The sequence below is a fragment of the Salmo trutta genome, chromosome 2, assembly GCF_901001165.1.
Source record: "Salmo trutta chromosome 2, fSalTru1.1, whole genome shotgun sequence".
Taxonomy (NCBI): domain Eukaryota; kingdom Metazoa; phylum Chordata; class Actinopteri; order Salmoniformes; family Salmonidae; genus Salmo; species Salmo trutta.
Genome location: NC_042958.1, coordinates 41,017,961 through 41,040,532, shown reverse-complemented (window position 1 = coordinate 41,040,532; position 22,572 = coordinate 41,017,961). Strand labels below are relative to the sequence as shown.

The window sequence follows — 22,572 nt, the reverse complement described above, 5'->3', positions numbered from 1 at the left end:
CATTGGTCTCACTGTGAAAAGCTCTTCTCTATGCTAACTCTACTTCTACATAGTAACACTGTATTTATTACCCTGTCTCTGGCCCAGGGGGGAGAAAGGTAGAGGTGAGTATAGCAGCATTTTAATACCAGATCCACACGATAGGGCCCACCCGAACCGTACCCTGCTGCCTGTGGTCCTTTCCAGTATGGTTCCAGCAATTATAGTGGATGTTTAACCAGGCAAGCTCAGTTTCTCAGCTTGGCTTGGGTAGGTTTGGCCCTATAATGTGAATAAGGATTAAATGGCATTTTAAAGTGGCTTAGGGCTAAATAAAATAGCTCTATTCTTCAATGAGAAGGCTCTGTGAAAGAGCTTCATTTTATGGTCAAACTCAGCACGTCTCTAGATGACAGTGGGAGGACAGACAGACGGACGGACGAGGAGACAAACTGTCAGTCAATACTTTAAAACGTCAACAAACCAAAGTCATTACTGATTGCCCCAGTTCTCAATTTTAACCACTAGATGTCCACAGTGCAATGATAATTAATTAGTCCTGACACAGAAAAACCATTACATTATCTACAGGGGATGGTAAGAAATAACAAATGATAATTAATTCGTCGTGTCACAAGAGGGACCATTACATTATCTATAGATGATGGTAAGATATAATCAATGATATATAAATATAATATATGTGACCTTGTATCATAACAGAGAGGAAGTGATATCCATGTTGTTGCTATAGGGATCTCCATTTAAAAGGTAAGATCTTTATATTTACAGCTGGGTCTATTTGAGGAGGGCGAATAATATAGCTGTAATACTAGTGGTGGCTAGGAAGGTGGTCGGTCATATTCCCCAGGGCTGTGTGTCCTGCTAATCTTACCTGACGTTCCAGCCACAGTAGTGAACCAGGTAGAGCACCTCTCCCCCCTCCACGTCAGCCTCTTTCACAGTGGCCTGGTACGTCTTCAGGCTGCGACCACGCCCATACCTCACCTGCACCTTCATCCCCGGGGGGTAACACTCAAACTCCTCCCCTTCCTCCCCCAGATCCTCATCACCACCATCGCCCTCCTGACTGCAGCTCTCATCCCTGAAATCAATGAAACACAGTTCAGCTTCCTGTTCACTTCCTGGTCCTAGGCTTCCCATAATGCACCACAACCACAACCCCAAACCCACCCAAACCCAGCTCTCACTACCTGGCACTAGGTAGACCAAACCCACCATTGGCCTGTGTCAACCGCCAACCTCCAAGCTACAACTACTAAAAAAAAAACCTAGCCTCCAAAACACAACTAATAAATAACCCCACAAGCCTCAAAGCCACTGCTACTAAATAACCCCCCTAGCCTCCAAGCACCTACTACTAAATAACCCCCCCTAGCCTCCAAGCCACTACTACTACTAAATAACCCCACTAGCCTCCAAGCCACTACTACTACTAAATAACCCCCCAGCCTCCAAGACACTACTACTAAATAACCCCCTAGCCTCCAAGCACCTACTAATAAATAACACCCCTAGCCTCCAAGCCACTACTAATAAATAACACCCCTAGCCTCCAAGCACCTACTACTAAATAACCCCCCTAGCCTCCAAGCCACTACTACTAAATAACCCCCCAGCCTCCAAGCACCTACTACTAAATAACCCCCCTAGCCTCCAAGCCACTACTACTAAATAACCCCCCTAGCCTCCAAGCCACTACTACTAAATAACCCCCCTAGCCTCCAAGCCACTGCTACTAAATAAACACCTAGCCTCCAAGCCACAACTACTAAATAACCCCCCAGCCTCCAAGCACCTACTATTACTAAATAACCCCACTAGCCTCCAAGCCACTACTACTACTAAATAACACCACTAGCCTCCAAGCCACTACTACTACTAAATAACCCCCCAGCCTCCAAGACACTACTACTAAATAACCCCCTAGCCTCCAAGCACCTACTAATAAATAACACCCCTAGCCTCCAAGCCACTACTAATAAATAACACCCCTAGCCTCCAAGCACCTACTACTAAATAACCCCTCAGCCTCCAAGCACCTACTACTAAATAACCTCCCTAGCCTCCAAGCCACTACTACTAAATAACCCCCCAGCCTCCAAGCACCTACTACTAAATAACCCCCCTAGCCTCCAAGCCACTACTACTAAATAACCCCCCTAGCCTCCAAGCCACTACTAATAAATAACACCCCTAGCCTCCAAGCACCTACTACTAAATAACCCCTCAGCCTCCAAGCACCTACTACTAAATAACCTCCCTAGCCTCCAAGCCACAACTACTAAATAACCCCACTAGGCTCCAAGCCACAACTACTAAATAACCCCCCCTAGCCTCCAAGCCACTACTACTACTAAATAAAACACCTAGCCTCCAAACCACTAAACAACCCCACTAGCCTCCAAACCATTAAATAAACCCCCTAGCCTCCAAGCCACTACTACTACTAAATAAAACACCTAGCCTCCAAACCACTAAATAACCCCCCTAGCCTCCAAGCCACCACTACTAAATAAACCCCCTAGTCTCCAAGCCACTACTACTAAATAACCCCCTAGCCTCCAAGCCACTACTACTAAATAGCCCCCTAGCCTCCAAGCCACTACTACTACCGAATAACCCCACTAGCCTCGGAGTCACTACTACTAAATAACCCCACTAGCCTCCAAGCCACTACTACTACTAAATAACCCCCTTTATTCTCCAAGCCACTACTATTAAATAACCCCACTAGCCTCCAAGCCACTACTACTACTACTAAATTACCCCACTAGCCTCCAAGCCACCACTACTAAATAACCGCCCGAGCCTCGAAGCCATTACTACTAAATAACCCCACTAGCCTACAAACACCTACTACTAAATCACCCCCCCAGCCTCCAAGCCAAAAGAACTAAATAACCCCACTAGCATCCAAGCCACTACTAATAAATAACTCCATTAGCCTCCAAGCCACTACTACTACTAAATAACCCCCCTAGCCTCCAAGCCACTACTTATAAATATCCCCCCTAGCCTCCCCAACCTCCAAGCCACTACTACTAACCACCCCAGCCTCCAAGCCACTACTACTAAATACCCCCCAGCCTCCAAGCCACTACTACTAAATAACCCCAGCCTCCAAGCCACTACTACTACTAAATAACCCCCCTAGCCTCCAAGCCACTAATACTAAATAACCCCACTAGCCTCCAAGCCACTACTACTACTACTAAATAACCCCACTAGCCTCCAAGCCACTACCACTAAATAACCCCCCTAGACTCCAAGCCATTACTACTAAATAACCCCACTAGCCTACAAACCACTACTACTAAATCACCCCCCCAGCCTCCAAGCCAAAAGTACTAAATAACCCCACTAGCATCCAAGCCACTACTAATAAATAACTCCATTAGCCTCCAAGCCACTACTACTACTAAATAACCCCCCTAGCCTCCAAGCCACTACTTATAAATAACCCCCCTAGCCTCCCCAACCTCCAAGCCACTACTACTAACCACCCCAGCCTCCAAGCCACTACTACTAAACCCCCCCCAGCCTCCAAGCCACTACTACTATATAACCCCAGCCTCCAAGCCACTACTACTACTAAATAACCCCCCTAGCCTCCAAGCCACTAATACTAAATAACCCCACTAGCCTCCAAGCCACTACTACTACTACTAAATAACCCCACTAGCCTCCAAGCCACTACCACTAAATAACCCCCCTAGACTCCAAGCCATTACTACTAAATAACCCCACTAGCCTACAAACCACTACTACTAAATCACCCCCCCAGCCTCCAAGCCAAAAGTACTAAATAACCCCACTAGCATCCAAGCCACTACTAATAAATAACTCCATTAGCCACGTTGCCTACTACTACTAAATAACCCCCCTAGCCTCCAAGCCACTACTTATAAATAACCCCCCTAGCCTCCCCAACCTCCAAGCCACTACTACTAACCACCCCAGCCTCCAAGCCACTACTACTAAACCCCCCAGCCTCCAAGCCACTACTACTAAATAACCCCAGCCTCCAAGCCACTACTACTACTAAATAACCCCCCTAGCCTCCAAGCCACTAATACTAAATAACCCCACTAGCCTCCAAGCCACTACCACTAAGTAACCCCCCTAGACTCCAAGCCATTACTACTAAATAACCCCACTAGCCTCCAAGCCACTATTACTAAATCACCCCCCCTAGCCTCCAAGCCAAAAGTACTAAATAATCCCCCAAGCCTCCAAGCCACGACTAATAAATAACCCCATTAGCCTCCAAGCCACTACTACTACTAAATAACCCCCCTAGCCTCCAAGACACTACTAATAAATGACCCACCTAGCCTCCAAGTCACTACTACTACTAAATAACCCCCCCCAGACTCTAAGCCATTACTACTAAATAACCCCCCTAGCCTCCTAGCCACTACTACTAAATAACCCCACTAGCTTCCAAGCCACTACTACTACTACTAAATAACCCCAATAGCCGCCATGCCAATACAACTAAATAACCCCCTAGCCTCCAAACCACTAACTAACCCCCCTAGCCTCCAACTAACTACTACGACTAAACAATCTCTATAGCCTCCAAGCCACTACTACTAAATAAACCCCCCTAGCCTTCAAACTACTAAATAACCCCTCTAACCACCAAGCCACTACTACTACCACTAAATACCCCCCCCAGCCTCCAAGCCACTACTACTAAATAACCCCCCTAGCCTCCAAGCAACTACCACTAAATAACCCCTCTAGCGTCCAAGCCACTACTACTAAATAATCCCACCCAAGCCTCCAAGCCACTACTACTAAAAAACCCCCCCAGCCTCCAAGCCACTACAACTAAATCATCCCCAAAGCCTCAAAGCCACTACTACTAAACCCCCCCATAGCCTCCAAGCCACTACTACTACATTTGCCCCCCCCAGCTTCCAAGCCACTACTACTACTAAATAACCCCCCCCAGCCTCCAAGCCACTACAACTACTAAATACCCCCCCAGCCTCCAAGCCACTACTACTAAAAAACACCCCTAGCCTCCAAACCACTAAATAACCCCCTAGCCTCGAAGCCACTATTACTAAATAACCCAACTAGCCTCCAAGCTACTACTACTAAATAACCCGCCTAGCCTCCAAACCACTAAATAACCCGCCTAGCCTCCAAGCCACTACTACTACTAAATAACCCCCCCAGCCTCCAAGCCACCACTACGAAATAGCCCCACAAGACACCTCAACCTGACAGCCACTACGACAAAATAAACAAAATAACCTCCCCAGCATACATGCCACTACAACTAAATCAGACCCCCTAGCCTCAAAACAACTACTACTACTAAATAACCCCCCAGCCTTCAAGCCACAACTTCCAAATAACCACGTTGCCTCTAAGCCACTACAACTAAATAATCCCCCCCAGCCTCCAAGCCACAACTACTAAATAACCCCCCCAGCCTCCAAGCCACTACTACTACCTAAACCCCCCAGCCTCCAAGCCATTACAACAAATCATCGCCATAGTCTCAAAGCCACTACTGCTAAACTCCCCCCACTAGCCGCCAAGCCACTACTACTAAATCAGCCCCCCCCAAGCCACTACTACTAAATAACCCCCCTAGCCTCCAAACCACTAAAGAACCCCCCTAGCTTCCAAGCCACTACTACTAAATCAGCCCCCCCAGCCACCATTTACATTTTACATTTTAGTCATTTAGCAGACGCTCTTATCCAGAGCGACTTACAGTAGTGAATGCATACATTTCATACATTTGTTTTTTTCCTGTGGTAGACCCCCGTGGGAATCGAACCCACAACCCTGGCGTTGCAAACACCATGCTCTACCAACTGAGCTACAGGGAAGGCTGTAGCTCAAGCCACTACTACTACTAAATAACCCCCCAGCCTCCAAGCCACAACTTCCAAATAACCACCTTGCCTCCAAGCCACTACTACTACTACTAAATAACCCCCCTACCCCCCAAGCCACTACTACTAAATAATCCCCCCCAGCCTCCAAGCCACTACTACCAAAAAACTCCCCCAGCCTCCAAGCCACTACAACAAATAATCCCCACTAGCCTCCAAGCCACAACTACTAAATCAGCCTCCCCTAGCGTCCAAGCCACTACGACTAAACAACCCCCTTAGCCTCCAAACCACTAGATAACCCCCCCTAGCCTCCAAGCCACTACTACTACTAAATAACCCACCCTAGCCTACAAACCACTAAATAACCCCCCTAGCCTCCAAGCCACTACAACTAAACAACCCCCCCCCTCCAACCCACTACAACTAAATAACCCCACTAGCCTCCAAGCCACTACTACTACTACTACTAAATTACTCCCCTAGCCTCCAAGCCACTACTACTAAATAACCCCCCTAGGCTCCTCAGCCTCCAAGCCACTACTACTACTAAATAACCCCACTAGCCTCCAAGCCACTACTACTACTAAATAACCCACCCTAGCCAACAAACCACTAAATAACCCCCCTAGCCTCCAAGCCACTACTACTACTAAATAACCCCACTAGCCTCCAAGCCACTACTACTAAATCACCCCCCTAGCCTCCAAGCCACAACTACTACTAAATAACCCCCGCTAGCCTCCAAGCCACTACTACTACTAAATAACCCCCCTAGCCTACAAACCACTAAATAACCCCCCTAGCCTCCAAGCCACTACTACTACTAAATAACCCCCCTAGCCACTACTACTACTAAATAACCCCCCCTAGCCTCCAAGCCACTACTACCATTAAATAACCCCACTAGCCTCCAAGCCACTACTAATAAATAACCCCCCTAGACTCCAAGCCAATACTACTAAATCACCCCACTTGTTTCCAAGCCACTACTACTAAACAAATGAATAACTCCCCTAGCCTCCCCTCCCTCCAAGCCACTGCTACTAAAGCCTCCAAGCCACTACTTCCATATAACCTCCTTGTCCCCAAGCCGCTACTACTAAATAACCCCCCCTAGCCTCCAAGCCACTACTACCAAATAACTCCCGCAGCCTCCAAGCCACTACTACTAAATCATCCCCATAGCCTCCAAGCCACCACTACTAAACCCCCTCAACACTAGCCTCCAAGCCACTACAACTAAATCACCCCCCATAGCCTCCAATCCACTACTACTACTAAATAACCCCCTTAGCCTCCAAGGCTATACTACTACTAAATAACCCCCCTAGCCTCCAAGCCGATACTACTAAATAACCCCACTAGCCTCCAATCCACTACTACTAAATAACTCCCCCTAGCCTCCAAGCCAATACTACTACTAAATAATACCACCAGCCTCCAAGCCACTACTACTACTAAATAACCCCAATAGCCTCCAAGCCACTACTACTACTAAATAACCCCCCTAGCCTCCAAGCAAATACTACTAAATAACCCCACTAGCCTCCAAGCCACTACTACTAAATCAGCCCCCCTAGCCTCCAAGCCAAAAGTACTAAATAACCCACCTAGCCTCCAAGCCACTACTACTAAATAACCCCCCTAGCCTCCAAGCCACTACTACTACTAAATAACCCCTCTAGCCTCCAAGCCACTACTAATAAATAACCCCACTAGCCTCCAAGCCACTACTACTACTACTAAATAACCCCACTAGCCTCCAAGCCACTACTACTAAATAACCCCACTAGCCTCCAAGCCACTACTACTAAATACCCCCCCCAGCCTCCAAGCTAATACTACTACTAAATAACCTCCCTAGCCTCCAAGCCACTCTATTACTAAATAACTTCCCTAGCCTCCAAGCCAATACTACTACTAAATACCCCCCCCAGCCTCCAAGCCAATACTACTACTAAATAACCCCACTAGCCTCCAAGCCAATACTACTACTAAATAACCCCACTAGCCTCCAAGCCAATACTACTAAATAACACCACTAGCCTCCAAGTCACTACTACTGAATCACCCCACTAGCCTCCAAGCCACTAATACTGAATCACCCCCCCTAGCCTCCAAGCCACTACTAATAAATAACCCCATTAGCCTCCAAGCCACTACAACTATTACATAACCCCCCTAGCCTCCAAGCCACTACTAATAAATAACCCCACTAGCCTCCAAGCCACTACTACTACTACTATATAACCCCACTAGCCTCCAAGCCACTACTACTAAATAACCCCACAAGCCACTACTACTAAATAACCCCCCTAGCCTCCAATCTACTACTACTAAATAACCCCCTAGCCTCCAAGCCACTACTACTAAAAACTACCACTAGCCTCCAAGCCACTACTACTACTAAATAACCTCACTAGCCTCCATGCCAATACTACTACATAACCCCACTAGCCTCCAAGCCAAAGGTACTAAATAACCCCCCTAGCCACTACTAATAAATAACCCCATTAGCCTCCAAGCCACTACTACTACTAAATAACCCCCCTAGCCTCCAAGCCACTACTAATAAATAACCCCACTAGCCTCCAAGCCACTACTACTAAATAACCCCACTAGCCTCCAAGCCACTACTACTAAATACCCCCCCTAGCCTCCAAGCCAATACTACTACTAAATAACCCCCCTAGCCTCCAAGCCACTACTACTAAATAACCCCCCCAGCCTCCAAGCCAATACTACTAAATAACCCCACTAGCCTCCAAGCCACTACTACTACTAAATAACCCCCCTAGCCTCCAAGCCAATACTACTAAATAACCCCTCTAGCCTCCAAGCCACTGCTACTAAATAACCCCCCTCAGCCTCCAAGCCACTACTACTAAATAACCCCCCTAGCCTCCAAGCCACTACTACTAAATAACCCCCCCAGCCTCCAAGCCAATACTACTTAATAACCCCACTAGCCTCCAAGCCACTACTACTACTAAATCACCACCCTAGCCTCCAAGCAAATACTACTAAATAACCCCCCAGCCTCCAAGCCAATACTACTAAATAAACCCCCCTAGCCTCCAAGCCATTACTACTACTAAATAACCTCCCTAGCCTCCAAGCCACTACTATTACTAAATAACCTCCCTAGCCTCCAAGCCACTACAACTAAATAACCCCACTAGCCTCCAAGCCACTACTACTAAATAACCCCACTAGCCTCCAAGCCACTACTACTACTAAATAACCCCACTAACCTCCAAGCCAATACTACTAAATAACCCCACTAGCCTCCAAGCCACTACTACTAAATCACCTCCCCTAGCCTCCAAGCCAAAAGTACTAAATAACCCCCTAGCCTCCAAGCCACTACTACTACTAAATAACCCCCCTAGCTTCCAAGCCAATACTAATAAATGACACCCCTAGACTCCCCAGCCTCAAAGCCACTACAACTAACCCCCCCAGCCTCCAAGACACTACTACTAAACCCCCCCAGCCTCCAAGCCACTACTACTAAATAACCCCACTAGCCTCCAAGCCACTACTACTACTACTAAATAACCCCACTAGCCTCCAAGCCACTACTACTAAATAACCCCACTAGCCTCCAAGCCACTACTACTAAATAACCCCACTAGCCTCCAAGCCACTACTACTAAATAACCCCACTAGCCTCCAAGCCACTACTACTAAATAACCCCCCCTAGCCTCCAATCCACTACTACTAAATAACCCCCTAGCCTCCAAGCCACTACTACTACTAAATAACCCCTCTAGCCTCCAAGCCAATACTACTAAATAACCCCTCTAGCTTCCAAGCCACTGCTACTAAATAACCCCCCTCAGCCTCCAAGCCACTACTACTAAATAACCCCCTAGCCTCCAAGCCACTACTACTAAATAACCCCCCCTAGCATCCAAGCCAATACTACTACTAAATAATCCCACTAGTCTCCAAGCCAATACTACTACTAAATAACCCCCCTAGCCTCCAATCCACTACTACTACTAAATAACCACCCTAGCCTGCAAGCAAATACTCCTAAATAACCCCCCAGCCTCCAAGCCAATACTACTAAATAACCCCACTAGCCTCCAAGCCACTACTACTACTAAATAACCACCCTAGCCTCCAAGCAAATACTCCTAAATAACCCCCCAGCGTCCAAGCCAATACTACTAAATAACCCCCCTAGCCTCCAAGCCATTACTACTACTAAATAACCTCCCTAGCCTCCAAGCCACTACTACTACTAAATAACCTCCCTAGCCTCCAAGCCACTACTATTACTAAATAACCTCCCTAGCCTCCAAGCCACTACAACTAAATAACCCCACTAGCCTCCAAGCCACTACTACTAAATAACCCCACTAGCCTCCAAGCCACTACTACTACTAAATAACCCCACTAACCTCCAAGCCAATACTACTAAATAACCCCCTAGCCTCCAAGCCACTACTAATAAATAACCCCCCTAGACTCCCCAGCCTCCAAGCCACTACAACTACCCCCCCAGCCTCCAAGCCACTACTACTAAACCCCCCCAGCCTCCAAGCCACTACTACTAAATAACCCCACTAGCCTCCAAGCCACTACTACTACTAAATAACCCCACTAGCCTCTAAGCCACTACTACTACTAAATAACCCCACTAGCCTCCAAGCCACTACTACTAAAAAACCCCACTAGCCTCCAAGCCACTACTACTAAATAACCCCCCTAGCCTCCAAGCCACTACTACTAAATAACCCCCCTAGCGTCCAAGCCACTACTACTAAATAACCCCCCTAGCCTCCAAGCCACTACTAATAAATAACCCCCCTAGACTCCCCAGCCTCCAAGCCACTACAACTACCCCCCCCAGCCTCCAAGCCACTACTACTAAACCCCCCCAGCCTCCAAGCCACTACTACTAAATAACCCCACTAGCCTCCAAGTCACTACTACTACTAAATTACCCCACTAGCCTCCAAGCCACTACTACTAAATTACCCCACTAGCCTCCAAGCCACTACTACTAAATTACCCCACTAGCCTCCAAGCCACTACTACTACTAAATAACCCCCCTAGCCTCCAAGCCACTACTACTAAATACAGTGAGGGAAAAAAGTATTTGATCCCCTGCTGATTTTGTACGTTTGCCCACTGTCAAAGACATGATCAGTCTATCATTTTAATGGTAGGTTTATTTGAACAGTGAACAAAAAAACACATGTCAAAAATGTTATAAATGTATTTGCGTTTTAATGAGGGAAATAAGTATTTGACCCCTCTGCAAAACATGACTTTGTACTTGGTGACAAAACCCTTGTTGGCAATCACAGAGGTCAGACGTTTCTTGTAGTTGGCCACCAGGTTTGCACACACCTCAGGAGGGATTTTGTCCCACTCCTCTTTGCAGATCTTCTCCAAGTCATTAAGGTTTCGAGGCTGACGTTTGGCAACTCGAATCTTCAGCTCCCTCCACAGATTTTCTATGGGATTAAGGTCTGGAGCCTGGCTAGGCCACTCCCAGCCTCCTCAGCCTCCAAGCTACTACTACTAAATAACCCCACTAGCCTCCAAGCCACTACTACTACTACTAAATAATCCCACTAGCCTCCAAGCCAATACTACTACTAAATAACCCCCCTAGACTCCAAGCCAATACTACTACTAAATAACCCCCCTAGCCTTCAAGCCACTACTACTAAATAACCCCCCTAGCCTCCAAGCCAATACTACTACTAAATAACCCCCCTAGACTCCAAGCCAATACTACTACTAAATAACCCCCCTAGCCTTCAAGCCACTACTACTAAATAACCCCACTAGCCTCCAAGCCACTACTACTACTAAATAACCCCCCTAGACTCCAAGCCAATACTACTACTAAATAACCCCCCTAGCCTTCAAGCCACTACTACTAAATAACCCCCCTAGCCTCCAAGCCAATACTACTAAATAACCCCTCTAGCCTCCAAGCACTTACTACTAAATAACACCCCCTAGCCTCCAAGCCACTATTACTACTAAATAACCCCCCTAGCCTTCAAGCCACTACTACTAAATAACACCCCCTAGCCTCCAAGCCACTATTACTACTAAATAACCCCCCTAGCCTTCAAGCCACTACTACTAAATAACCCCCCTAGCCTCCAAGCCAATACTACTAAATAACCCCTCTAGCCTCCAAGCACTTACTACTAAATAACACCCCTAGCCTCCAAGCCACTACTACTACTAAATAACCCCTCTAGCCTCCAAGCCACTGCTACTAAATAACCCCCCTCAGCCTCCAAGCCACTACTACTAAATAACCCCCCTAGCCTCCAAGCCACTACTACTAAATAACCCCCCCAGCCTCCAAGCCAATACTACTAAATAACCCCACTAGCCTCCAAGCCACTACTACTAAATACCCCCCCCGCCCCAGCATCCAAGCCACTACTACTAAATACCCCCCCCTAGCCTACCCAACCCTCAGTCTTGTCTCCAGTGGTCATCAGCCTGCTTCCTAACCCTCTCTTCTTCCTGTTTAAATAAATATTCATAATTGGGACAGTATCAGCGTTATAATAAATAAATACCACTATGCTACAAACACTTCGTTTATAAAAACCATACATCATCTAGCCTAGGTCTGGTCCTATATGGACTTACATTACAGCTAACCTTCATCCTCCAGACACCACAAGCCCATCACAACTCATTCACACTCATTGACTTGAGGTTTTAGTTGAGTTGTAGTAGGTATAACAGCCACAAGGTGGTGCTATAGTACACAGTCAGAGCTGGAGAGAGGGTGAGGGGTGGTGGGAAGGGTTTCAGCACACTGAGGCAGATTATGCAGGTTGGCACAGCAAAGCACAGCTTAGCGGCACAGCAGTTTTGAGGCTGTTGCAGCGTGCAGACACAGTAGTAACGTGAGACAGGAAGTTCAGTCAACATGTCCATAATCCAGGTCAACGCCCAACGACTGTCATGGAGTTTTGGATGATGGTTATTGGTCAGACAAATGACTGCGGTTATAGGTATACCTGTTAGACTATCACACAATTTAATATGTCCTCTGATTTATTGATTCAACTCAACTGACATTACAAAAATAAAAGAAAAAAAGTATGAGCCACATCAGTTAACATAATTTTAATTTACATTCTACGTTACCATGGAAATCATTGCATCACAATACCAGGCAGCCCATTGCGAGTTTACCAGTCATATTTCCAGAGGTAGCTGGTTCCCATACAATTCATTCTATTTTCATGTGCGCCGCTTGCTTCAACAAAGTTTCATCACGTTGTTAGGAGTCCACGTTATCGCAGAAACGGACTACAACCCGCACAAATGCCCCAGACGTCTTCAGTCAACTGTTTATTCCACAGAAGAAAATAAAAAATGACTACTGCTGCCACACATGAAAATGCAGTCTTCTCATATGAAGTACGGCAGTAAAGTCCAGTAGCCACGTTTCAAGCATTTCAAATCAACTGAGAGCCAACAGGACGTCCTAGCTCAGATGGTCTGCTCTGCTCCAAGCAGGACACTTACTGAGCCTTGTTAAATACTGCCTTCTCTCTTCTCCTCTATCTACAGTGAACCTACAGCAACACAACTATGCTTACAGTACTGACAGGTGGGTCTGTACCTTCACAATCAACCATGCTCAGTACATTTTAGTCACCAGAACAAACATGTCAGCTTTGGCACAACAGGAAATCCCACTTCCCACTCTAAGGATAGTAAAGATGACTGCCTAAATGGGTCATCTACAAACTGCCCTCTACTCCCTAAATGCGTTATGACAAATAGCAGAGAAATTGACAAGACACCGGCGACAAGACGCAGGTGTAGAGCTCCGGCTACAAGACGCCGGTATAGAGCGCCGGCTACAAGACGCTGGTATAGAGCGCCGGCTACAAGACGCCGGTATAGAGCGCCAGCTACAAGACGCCGGTATAGAGCGCCGGCTACAAGACGCCGGTATAGAGCGCCGGCGACAAGACGCCGGTGTAGAGAGCCCTGCGACAAGACACCGGTGTAGAGCGCCCTGCGACAAGACGCCGGTGTAGAGTGCCCTGCGACAAGATGCCGGTGTAGAGCGCCCTGCAACAAGACGCCGGTGTAGAGCGCCCTGCGACAAGACGCCGGTGTAGAGCGCCCTGCAACAAGACGCCGGTGTAGAGCAGCTGGCGACAAGACGCCGGTGTAGAGCGCCCTGCGACAAGACGCCGGTGTAGAGCGCCCTGCGACAAGACGCCGGTGTAGAGCGCCCTGCGACAAGACGCCGGTGTAGAGCGCCCTGCGACAAGACGCCAGTGTAGAGCGCCCTGCAACAAGACGCCGGTGTAGAGCCGCTGGCGACAAGACGCCGGTGTAGAGTGCCCTGCAACAAGATGCCGGTGTAGAGCGCCCTGCGACAAGATGCCGGTGTAGAGCGCTGGCTACAAGACGCCGGTGTAGAGCGCCCTGCAACAAGACGCCGGTGTAGAGCGCCCTACGACAAGACGCCGGTGTAGAGCTGCTGGCGACAAGACGCCGGTGTAGAGCGCCCAGCGACAAGACGCCGGTGTAGAGCGCCCTGCGACAAGATGCCGGTGTAGAGCGCCCTGCGACAAGACGCCGGTGTAGAGCCGCTGGCGACAAGACGCCGGTGTAGAGCGCCCTGCGACAAGACGCCGGTGTAGAGCGCCCTGCGACAAGACGCCGGTGTAGAGAGCCCTGCGACAAGACGCCGGTGTAGAGCCGCTGGTGACAAGACGCCGGTGTAGAGCGCCCTGCGACAAGACGCCGGTGTAGAGCGCCCTGCGACAAGACGCCGGTGTAGAGAGCCCTGCGACAAGACGCCGGTGTAGAGCCGCTGGCGACAAGACGCCGGTGTAGAGCGCCCTGCGACAAGACGCCGGTGTAGAACCGCTGGCGACAAGACGCCGGTGTAGAGCGCCCTGCGACAAGACGCCGGTGTAGAACGCCCTGCGACAAGACGCCGGTGTAGAGAGCCCTGCGACAAGACGCCGGTGTAGAGCCGCTGGCGACAAGACGCCGGTGTAGAGCGCCCTGCGACAAGACGCTGGTGTAGAGCGCCGGCTACAAGACGCCGGTGTAGAGCCGCTGGCGACAAGACGCCGGTGTAGAGCGCCCTGCGACAAGACGCCGGTATAGAGCGCCGGCTACAAGACGCCGGTGTAGAACCGCTGGCGACAAGACGCCGGTGTAGAGCGCCCTGCGACAAGACGCCGGTGTAGAGCGCCCTGCGACAAGACGCCAATGTAGAGCGCCCTGCAACAAGACGCCGGTGTAGAGCCGCTGGCGACAAGACGCCGGTGTAGAGTGCCCTGCAACAAGATGCCGGTGTAGAGCGCCCTGCGACAAGATGCCGGTGTAGAGCGCTGGCTACAAGACGCCGGTGTAGAGCGCCCTGCGACAAGACGCCGGTGTAGAGCGCCCTGCGACAAGACGCCGGTGTAGAGCGCCCTGCGACAAGACGCCGGTGTAGAGCTGCTGGCGACAAGACGCCGGTGTAGAGAGCCCAGCGACAAGACGCCGGTGTAGAGCGCCCTGCGACAAGACGCCGGTGTAGAGCGCCCTGCGACAAGATGCCGGTGTAGAGCGCCCTGCGACAAGACGTCGGTGTAGAGCCGCTGGCGACAAGACGCCGGTGTAGAGCGCCCTGCGACAAGACGCCGGTGTAGAGCGCCCTGCGACAAGACGCCGGTGTAGAGAGCCCTGCGACAAGACGCCGGTGTAGAGCCGCTGGTGACAAGACGCCGGTGTAGAGCGCCCTGCGACAAGACGCCGGTGTAGAGCGCCCTGCGACAAGACGCCGGTGTAGAGAGCCCTGCGACAAGACGCCGGTGTAGAGCCGCTGGCGACAAGACGCCGGTGTAGAGCGCCCTGCGACAAGACGCCGGTGTAGAACCGCTGGCGACAAGACGCCGGTGTAGAGCGCCCTGCGACAAGACGCCGGTGTAGAACGCCCTGCGACAAGATGCCGGTGTAGAGCGCCCTGCGACAAGACGCCGGTATAGAGCGCCCTGCAACAAGACGCCGGTGTAGAGCGCCCTGCGACAAGACGCCGGTATAGAGCGCCCTGCAACAAGACGCCGGTGTAGAGCGCCCTGCGACAAGACGCCGGTGTAGAGCCGATGGCGACAAGACGCCGGTGTAGAGCGCCCTGCGACAAGACGCCGGTGTAGAGCGCCCTGCGACAAGACGCCGGTGTAGAGAGCCCTGCGACAAGACGCCGGTGTAGAGCCGCTGGCGACAAGACGCCGGTGTAGAGCGCCCTGCGACAAGACGCTGGTGTAGAGCGCCGGCTACAAGATGCCGGTGTAGAGCCGCTGGCGACAAGACGCCGGTGTAGAGCGCCCTGCGACAAGACGCCGGTATAGAGCGCCGGCTACAAGACGCCGGTGTAGAGCCGCTGGCGACAAGACGCCGGTGTAGAGCGCCCTGCGACAAGACGCCGGTGTAGAGTGCCCTGCGACAAGACGCCGGTGTAGAGCGCCCTGCGACAAGACGCCGGTGTAGAGCGCCCTGCGACAAGACGCCGGTGTAGAGCGCCCTGCGACAAGACGCCGGTGTAGAGCGCCCTGCGACAAGACGCTGGTGTAGAGCCGCTGGCGACAAGACGCCGGTGTAGAGCGCCATTATGGACAGTAATCCATATCACGATAACGACAAGTTGAACGATAAATGTGCACTGGCAAAACATTTTATATTACCCTTACAACTACTATTCTGAATGTTGTAGTCATCAATTGTCCCATTAGCAATAGCTCATATTAGCAGACTTCATTTCAAACTTCACATTACTCTGGTAAAAGCTACTTATCGCCATTATCAATATCAGTAAAATGTCCTCGATTGGTTGGGTCGGTGTCGATCATTTTTGGTTTATCGACCCAGCTCTACCCTAGATGTCTCGTTCAAGTAGGATCAGATATTGACTCTACAAACCCTGGTGACTCATTCATGCTTCAGTCTCTTGCTCATTTAAAACAGAATTGAACTGGAGAACCAACTTCTCTCCAAGAAAACGGCATATGTGACATAGATATGACTCAGAAACATTTATTCCAGTGAAAACAAGTCAGTATCGTCCAAAACTGATTTGATTTTGACAATGATCACTTGCCCACTAACACAGGATACATAACAGATTTTATTCCAGATCAAAACGAGGCTTAGGTGGGAGAGGTCACCCATCTTGGTAGAGTCGAGAAATTTGAGCATTTTGAAGCCAATTTCCTGCAATTCTACAATATTCTCCATGGAGTTACATTTTTAAAGCTAAGCTCTTCCAATTCTACACATTTTGCAATTTCAAAGCTAATTTCCTGTGATTCTACATATTCTGCCGGAGTTGCAAGAAACTTTTTCAGTTTTTAAGCAAATTTCCTGCAATTCCATGCATTTTACCACGGCAAATGCTGTGTTATTTTGTTCAAACATAATAACAAAATCAAAACTGCTAAAATCAATGTTTTGGGGAATTTTTTATTCTCCCTGATTGTCTAGCTTGTATTTTGGTGATTGTTCATTCTTAAAGTTTATATTATAAAAAAGATTTAGGTCCATTATCGTTTGTTCATACTTTATATCTGGTTTTTAGTCATTTAAGTTTACACTGAGAATGTTTAACCATACCGGTTTTGATTTAAAAAATGTTATTCACAAGGACTTCAACGGCAGAAAAATCCCTGCATTAGACAACACGTCACACATTTACTTGAGACATACTGTACCGAACATCTTAGCTAGATGTAAAATAGCGTGAGTAAAACCTCCTCGGCAAAAATGTGTAAATTAATTTACAGTCATCTTGAGTAATCTTAAATTCATTCTGACTATTTTCAGGAAGTGATAATGGCTTTGTTCATATGGTGTCTCATGGGGGACAAACATTAGTAACTGCCACATCGAACCACACCTCCTAAGCCTGAAATCTCATTTTTCTTAAAGAATCCAGTCAAAACAAAACAAATGTCATTCTCTTCCTTTACAAATAACTGGCTCAGATGCAGGACTGAACACAGCAAGAGGATAGTGTCCTGATGTTTTTGTTCAAGTAGAAAATCGTCTAGAATACAACAAGGGTCAGAATCAAAACCAGAGCTCTGCAGTTGACTGGCTGACTGAGCAGTCAAAGCCATGTGTCTGCCTAACAGTCCTAATGAACAGAGAAATGGAAAAACAGAGATGGAGAGACAGAGAGATGGACCACAGCATGCGCTTTAAATAGAGTAGAGGCCGTCAAGATTTGAGTACTTAGAGCCGTCCCTGCTGCGGGCACTGGCTGAGACACGAAGAGGGGCAATACCTGTACTAGTGGGGCACATAGGGTAGAGGGGCAGTAGAGATCAGCTAGAACAATAGAGGGGCAGTAGAGATCAGCCAGAACAATAGAGGGGCAGCAGAGCCCAGCCAGAACAATAGAGGGGCAGTAGAGATCAGCCAGAACAATAGAGGGGCAGTAGAGATCAGCCAGAACAATAGAGGGGCAGTAGAGATCAGCCAGAACAATAGAGGGGCAGTAGAGATCAGCCAGAACAATAGAGGGGCAGTAGAGCTCAGCTAGAACAATAGAGGGGCAGTAGAGATCAGCCAGAACAATAGAGGGGCAGTAGAGATCAGCCAGAACAATAGAGGGGCAGTAGAGCTCAGCTAGAACAATAGAGGGGCAGTAGAGATCAGCCAGAACAATAGAGGGGCAGTAGAGATCAGCCAGAACAATAGAGGGGCAGTAGAGATCAGCCAGAACAATAGAGGGGCAGTAGAGCTCAGCCAGAACAATAGAGGGGCAGTAGAGATCAGCTAGAACAATAGAGGGGCAGTAGAGATCAGCCTGATCAATAGAGGGGCAGTAGAGATCAGCCAGAACAATAGAGGGGCAGTAGAGATCAGCCAGAACAATAGAGGGGCAGTAGAGATCAGCCAGAACAATAGAGGGTAGAGGGGCAATAGAGCAGAGCTCAGCCAGAACAACAGAGGGTAGAGGGGCAGTACAGCAGAGCTCAGCCAGAACAACAGAGGGTAGAGGGGCAGTACAGCAGAGCTCAGCCAGGGTCCAGGAGGGAAGCTGCCGGTCTACAGCAGGTTAACAGCTAGCTGGCAGACTCACAGGCTCAACTCTTTAGCTGACAGGGAATGCCTATATTATTATGTCATTACGTTTAAGGCAACATAAGTATATTTCAAATGGAAAATGCTATTTTATTGTAGAGATACTGAGTACTGGCATACTGTTTGTGTGCACCACATGTTCTCTGCTCGTTCTAGGACCTCTCTTCTACTACTCATAATGTTGTACAATAGTTGGAAGTTTAGTTAATGAATACATGACTGAATGATATCAGATCAGATGGGTCTACTATACCTTCAGAACCCCTTGGGCATCATACCCTGTCAGCTGAAGACTTCCACAAATACAGACACATCCTAAGGATATCACCACTTAGGGTTGCAAAATTCCAGAAACAATTCCAGAAACTTTCCCTAAATAAGCTTTTCCAGAAATCTTGGTCTGAAGATTCCCTTCCTCCAACCAGGATTTCCTGGTGATTTCAGGAAAGTTTCCGTAATTGTGCAACCCCCCCCCATCAACAGCACAGTCTACTACCCCAGCCCCAGGGGGGGAGAACCACCTACCCAGAGATGTCCTCCTCCTTCCCAGCCCCAGGGGGAGAGAACCACCTACCCAGAGATGTCCTCCTCCTTCCCAGCTTCCTGCTCCTCATCGTAAGGTTCAAGCTTCACTCCCTCCTCTCTGAGGCGAGCAAATGAAGGGCCGAATTCATCATCAGAGCCGTGCTTGTGATGGTCGTCTCCTTGCTCATCATCAACACCATCATCATCATCACCACCTTCTCTCTCAGCCTTCTGCTGCTCAGCTTTCAGAGGTTCCAGCTCTGGTTTGTTCCGGGTGAGCTCAGTCTCCTCCTGTGGGGAGGGATATGATGTCCTTACTTCATATCCTGTTTATCAATCATTTTACTACATCATAATCCTGTTTATCAATCATTTTACTACATCATGTCCTATATATTTAAGTCCATTGTACGAACAATGACCTTGATGCCAAACATGATCCTGACGCTAAAGATGCTAAAGATGATCCTGACGCTAAACATGATCCTGATGCTAAAGATGATCCTGACTCTAAAGATGATCCTGACTCTAAAGATGATCCTGACGCTAAACATGATCCTGATGCTAAAGATGCTAAAGATGATCCTGACGCTAAAGATGATCCTGACGCTAAAGATGATCCTGACGCTAAAGATGATCCTGACTCTAAAGATGATCCTGATGCTAAAAATGATCCTGACTCTAAAGATGATCCTGACGCTAAATATGCTAAAGATGATCCTGACGCTAAAGATGATCCTGACTCTAAAGATGATCCTGACTCTAAAGATGATCCTGATGCTAAAGATGATCCTGACTCTAAAGATGATCCTGACGCTAAAGATGATCCTGACTCTAAAGATGATCCTGATGCTAAAGATGATCCTGACGCTAAAGATGCTAAAGATGATCCTGATGTTGTTGGGAACTGGGCTGGGTGCTTACACTGACAGCGCGAGAGAGAGGGAGGAAGAGAGTCCAGTACCTTGCAGACGATGGGCTGAGTATTGCTGGTCTCTGAGCAGCACAGGTTCTCTCTCTCAGAGTGGCAGGCTTTTCGTTTCTGCTCCTCTGCTGAGCTTGAAGAGGCTACAGGGGGGACGGTACTGTCTCCCCCTGCCTCCCCCTCAGTCTTGCCCCCCTCTGCCTTGGGCTGCTTCAGGGGAAGGTCCATGCGGAAAGTGATGGTGCAGGAGGTGCAGTACTCCTCAAACCCATACAGGTACCTGAGGAGATTTACCACACCAGAACAACAATACAGGTACCTGAGGAGGATTACCACACCAGAACAACAATACAGGTACCTGAGGAGGATTACCACACCAGAACAACAATACAGGTACCTGAGGAGGATTATCACACCAGAACAACAATACAGGTACCTGAGGAGGATTACCACACCAGAACAACAATACAGGTACCTGAGGAGGATTACCACACCATAACAACAATACAGGTACCTGAGGAGGATTACCACACCATAACAACAATACAGGTACCTGAGGAGGATTATCACACCAGAACAACAATACAGGTACCTGAGGAGGATTATCACACCAAAACAACAATACAGGTACCTGAGGAGGATTACCACACCATAACAACAATACAGGTACCTGAGGAGGATTATCACACCATAACAACAATACAGGTACCTGAGGAGGATTATCACACCAGAACAACAATACAGGTACCTGAGGAGGATTACCACACCAGAACAACAATACAGGTACCTGAGGAGGATTACCACACCATAACAACAATACAGGTACCTGAGGAGGATTATCACACCATAACAATACAGGTACCTGAGGAGGATTATCACACCATAACAACAATACAGGTACCTGAGGATACCCCACCAGAACAACAATACAGGTACCTGAGGAGTACCACACCATAACAACAATACAGGTACCTGAGGAGGATTACCACACCAGAACAACAATACAGGTACCTGAGGAGGATTACCACACCAGAACAACAATACAGGTACCTGAGGAGGATTACCACACCATAACAACAATACAGGTACCTGAGGAGGATTACCACACCAGAACAACAATACAGGTACCTGAGGAGGATTACCACACCAGAACAACAATACAGGTACCTGAGGAGGATTACCACACCATAACAACAATACAGGTACCTGAGGAGGATTATCACACCATAACAACAATACAGGTACCTGAGGGTACCACATCATACACAGCCTGATCATTATATCAATATCAAAGCATCACAGCGACTCAAGAGGGGCCCCCCTAAAAGGTACAGTATCAGTGGTAAACAGATAATCAATGGGCTCTCACTACGTACTTGCGGTAAGCACATTTGACATTGTAGCCGGCGGCAGAGTTGAGAACAGGGATTCCCAGAGCTTGGTAGACAGTCTTCCATACGGACCCACTCTCAATCTGCTCCAGACACGAGAGGACAGGACACGAGAGGACAGGACACAGAGTGAAACAGGGAATAAGAGATACATTTTTGTCAGAGTGAAAGACGAGGTGTCTGACTAGAAGATGAACTAAAAACAAAGACTGGTGAACTCTAAATGGAACAACAGCACATCAATACATTACAGGAAACTACAGCACATCAATACATTACAGGAAACTACAGCACATCAATACATTACAGGAAACTACAGCACATCAATACATTACAGGAAACTACAGCACATCAATACATTACAGGAAACTACAGCACATCAATACATCACAGGGAACTACAGCTCATCAATACATCACAGGAAACTACAGCACATCAATACATCACAGGGAACTACAGCACATCAATACATCACAGGGAACTACAGCTCATCAATACATTACAGGAAACTACATCACATCAATACATCACAGGAAACTACAGGACAGGGAACTACACCACAGGAAACTACATCACATCAATACATCACAGGAAACTAGAGCACATCAATACATCACAGGAAACTACATCACATCAATACATCACAGGGAACTACAGCACATCAATACATCACAGGGAACTACAGCACAGGGAACTACATCACATCAATACATCAACAGCACGTCAATACATCACATGAAACTACATCACATCAA

At 48.2% G+C, this 22,572-nt stretch overlaps 1 protein-coding gene across 4 annotated transcripts in view; it reads right to left on the bottom strand.

The window, feature by feature from the left end:
• The window catches only part of arid4b (AT-rich interaction domain 4B), a 169,600-nt gene that overhangs the window by 26,311 nt on the left and 120,717 nt on the right, over positions 1-22,572 (bottom strand). For 3 of the 4 annotated variants that reach the window (XM_029701929.1, XM_029701916.1, XM_029701921.1), the window contains exons 14-17: positions 21,803-21,900; positions 20,466-20,706; positions 19,551-19,792; positions 875-1,084 (exon numbers count right to left, since the gene is read on the bottom strand). In XM_029701929.1, the coding sequence (XP_029557789.1) occupies positions 875-1,084; positions 19,551-19,792; positions 20,466-20,706; positions 21,803-21,900 (791 nt within the window). The remainder of the gene's footprint in view (positions 1-874; positions 1,085-19,550; positions 19,793-20,465; positions 20,707-21,802; positions 21,901-22,572) is intronic. The other variant, XM_029701926.1, reaches the window with a different exon arrangement.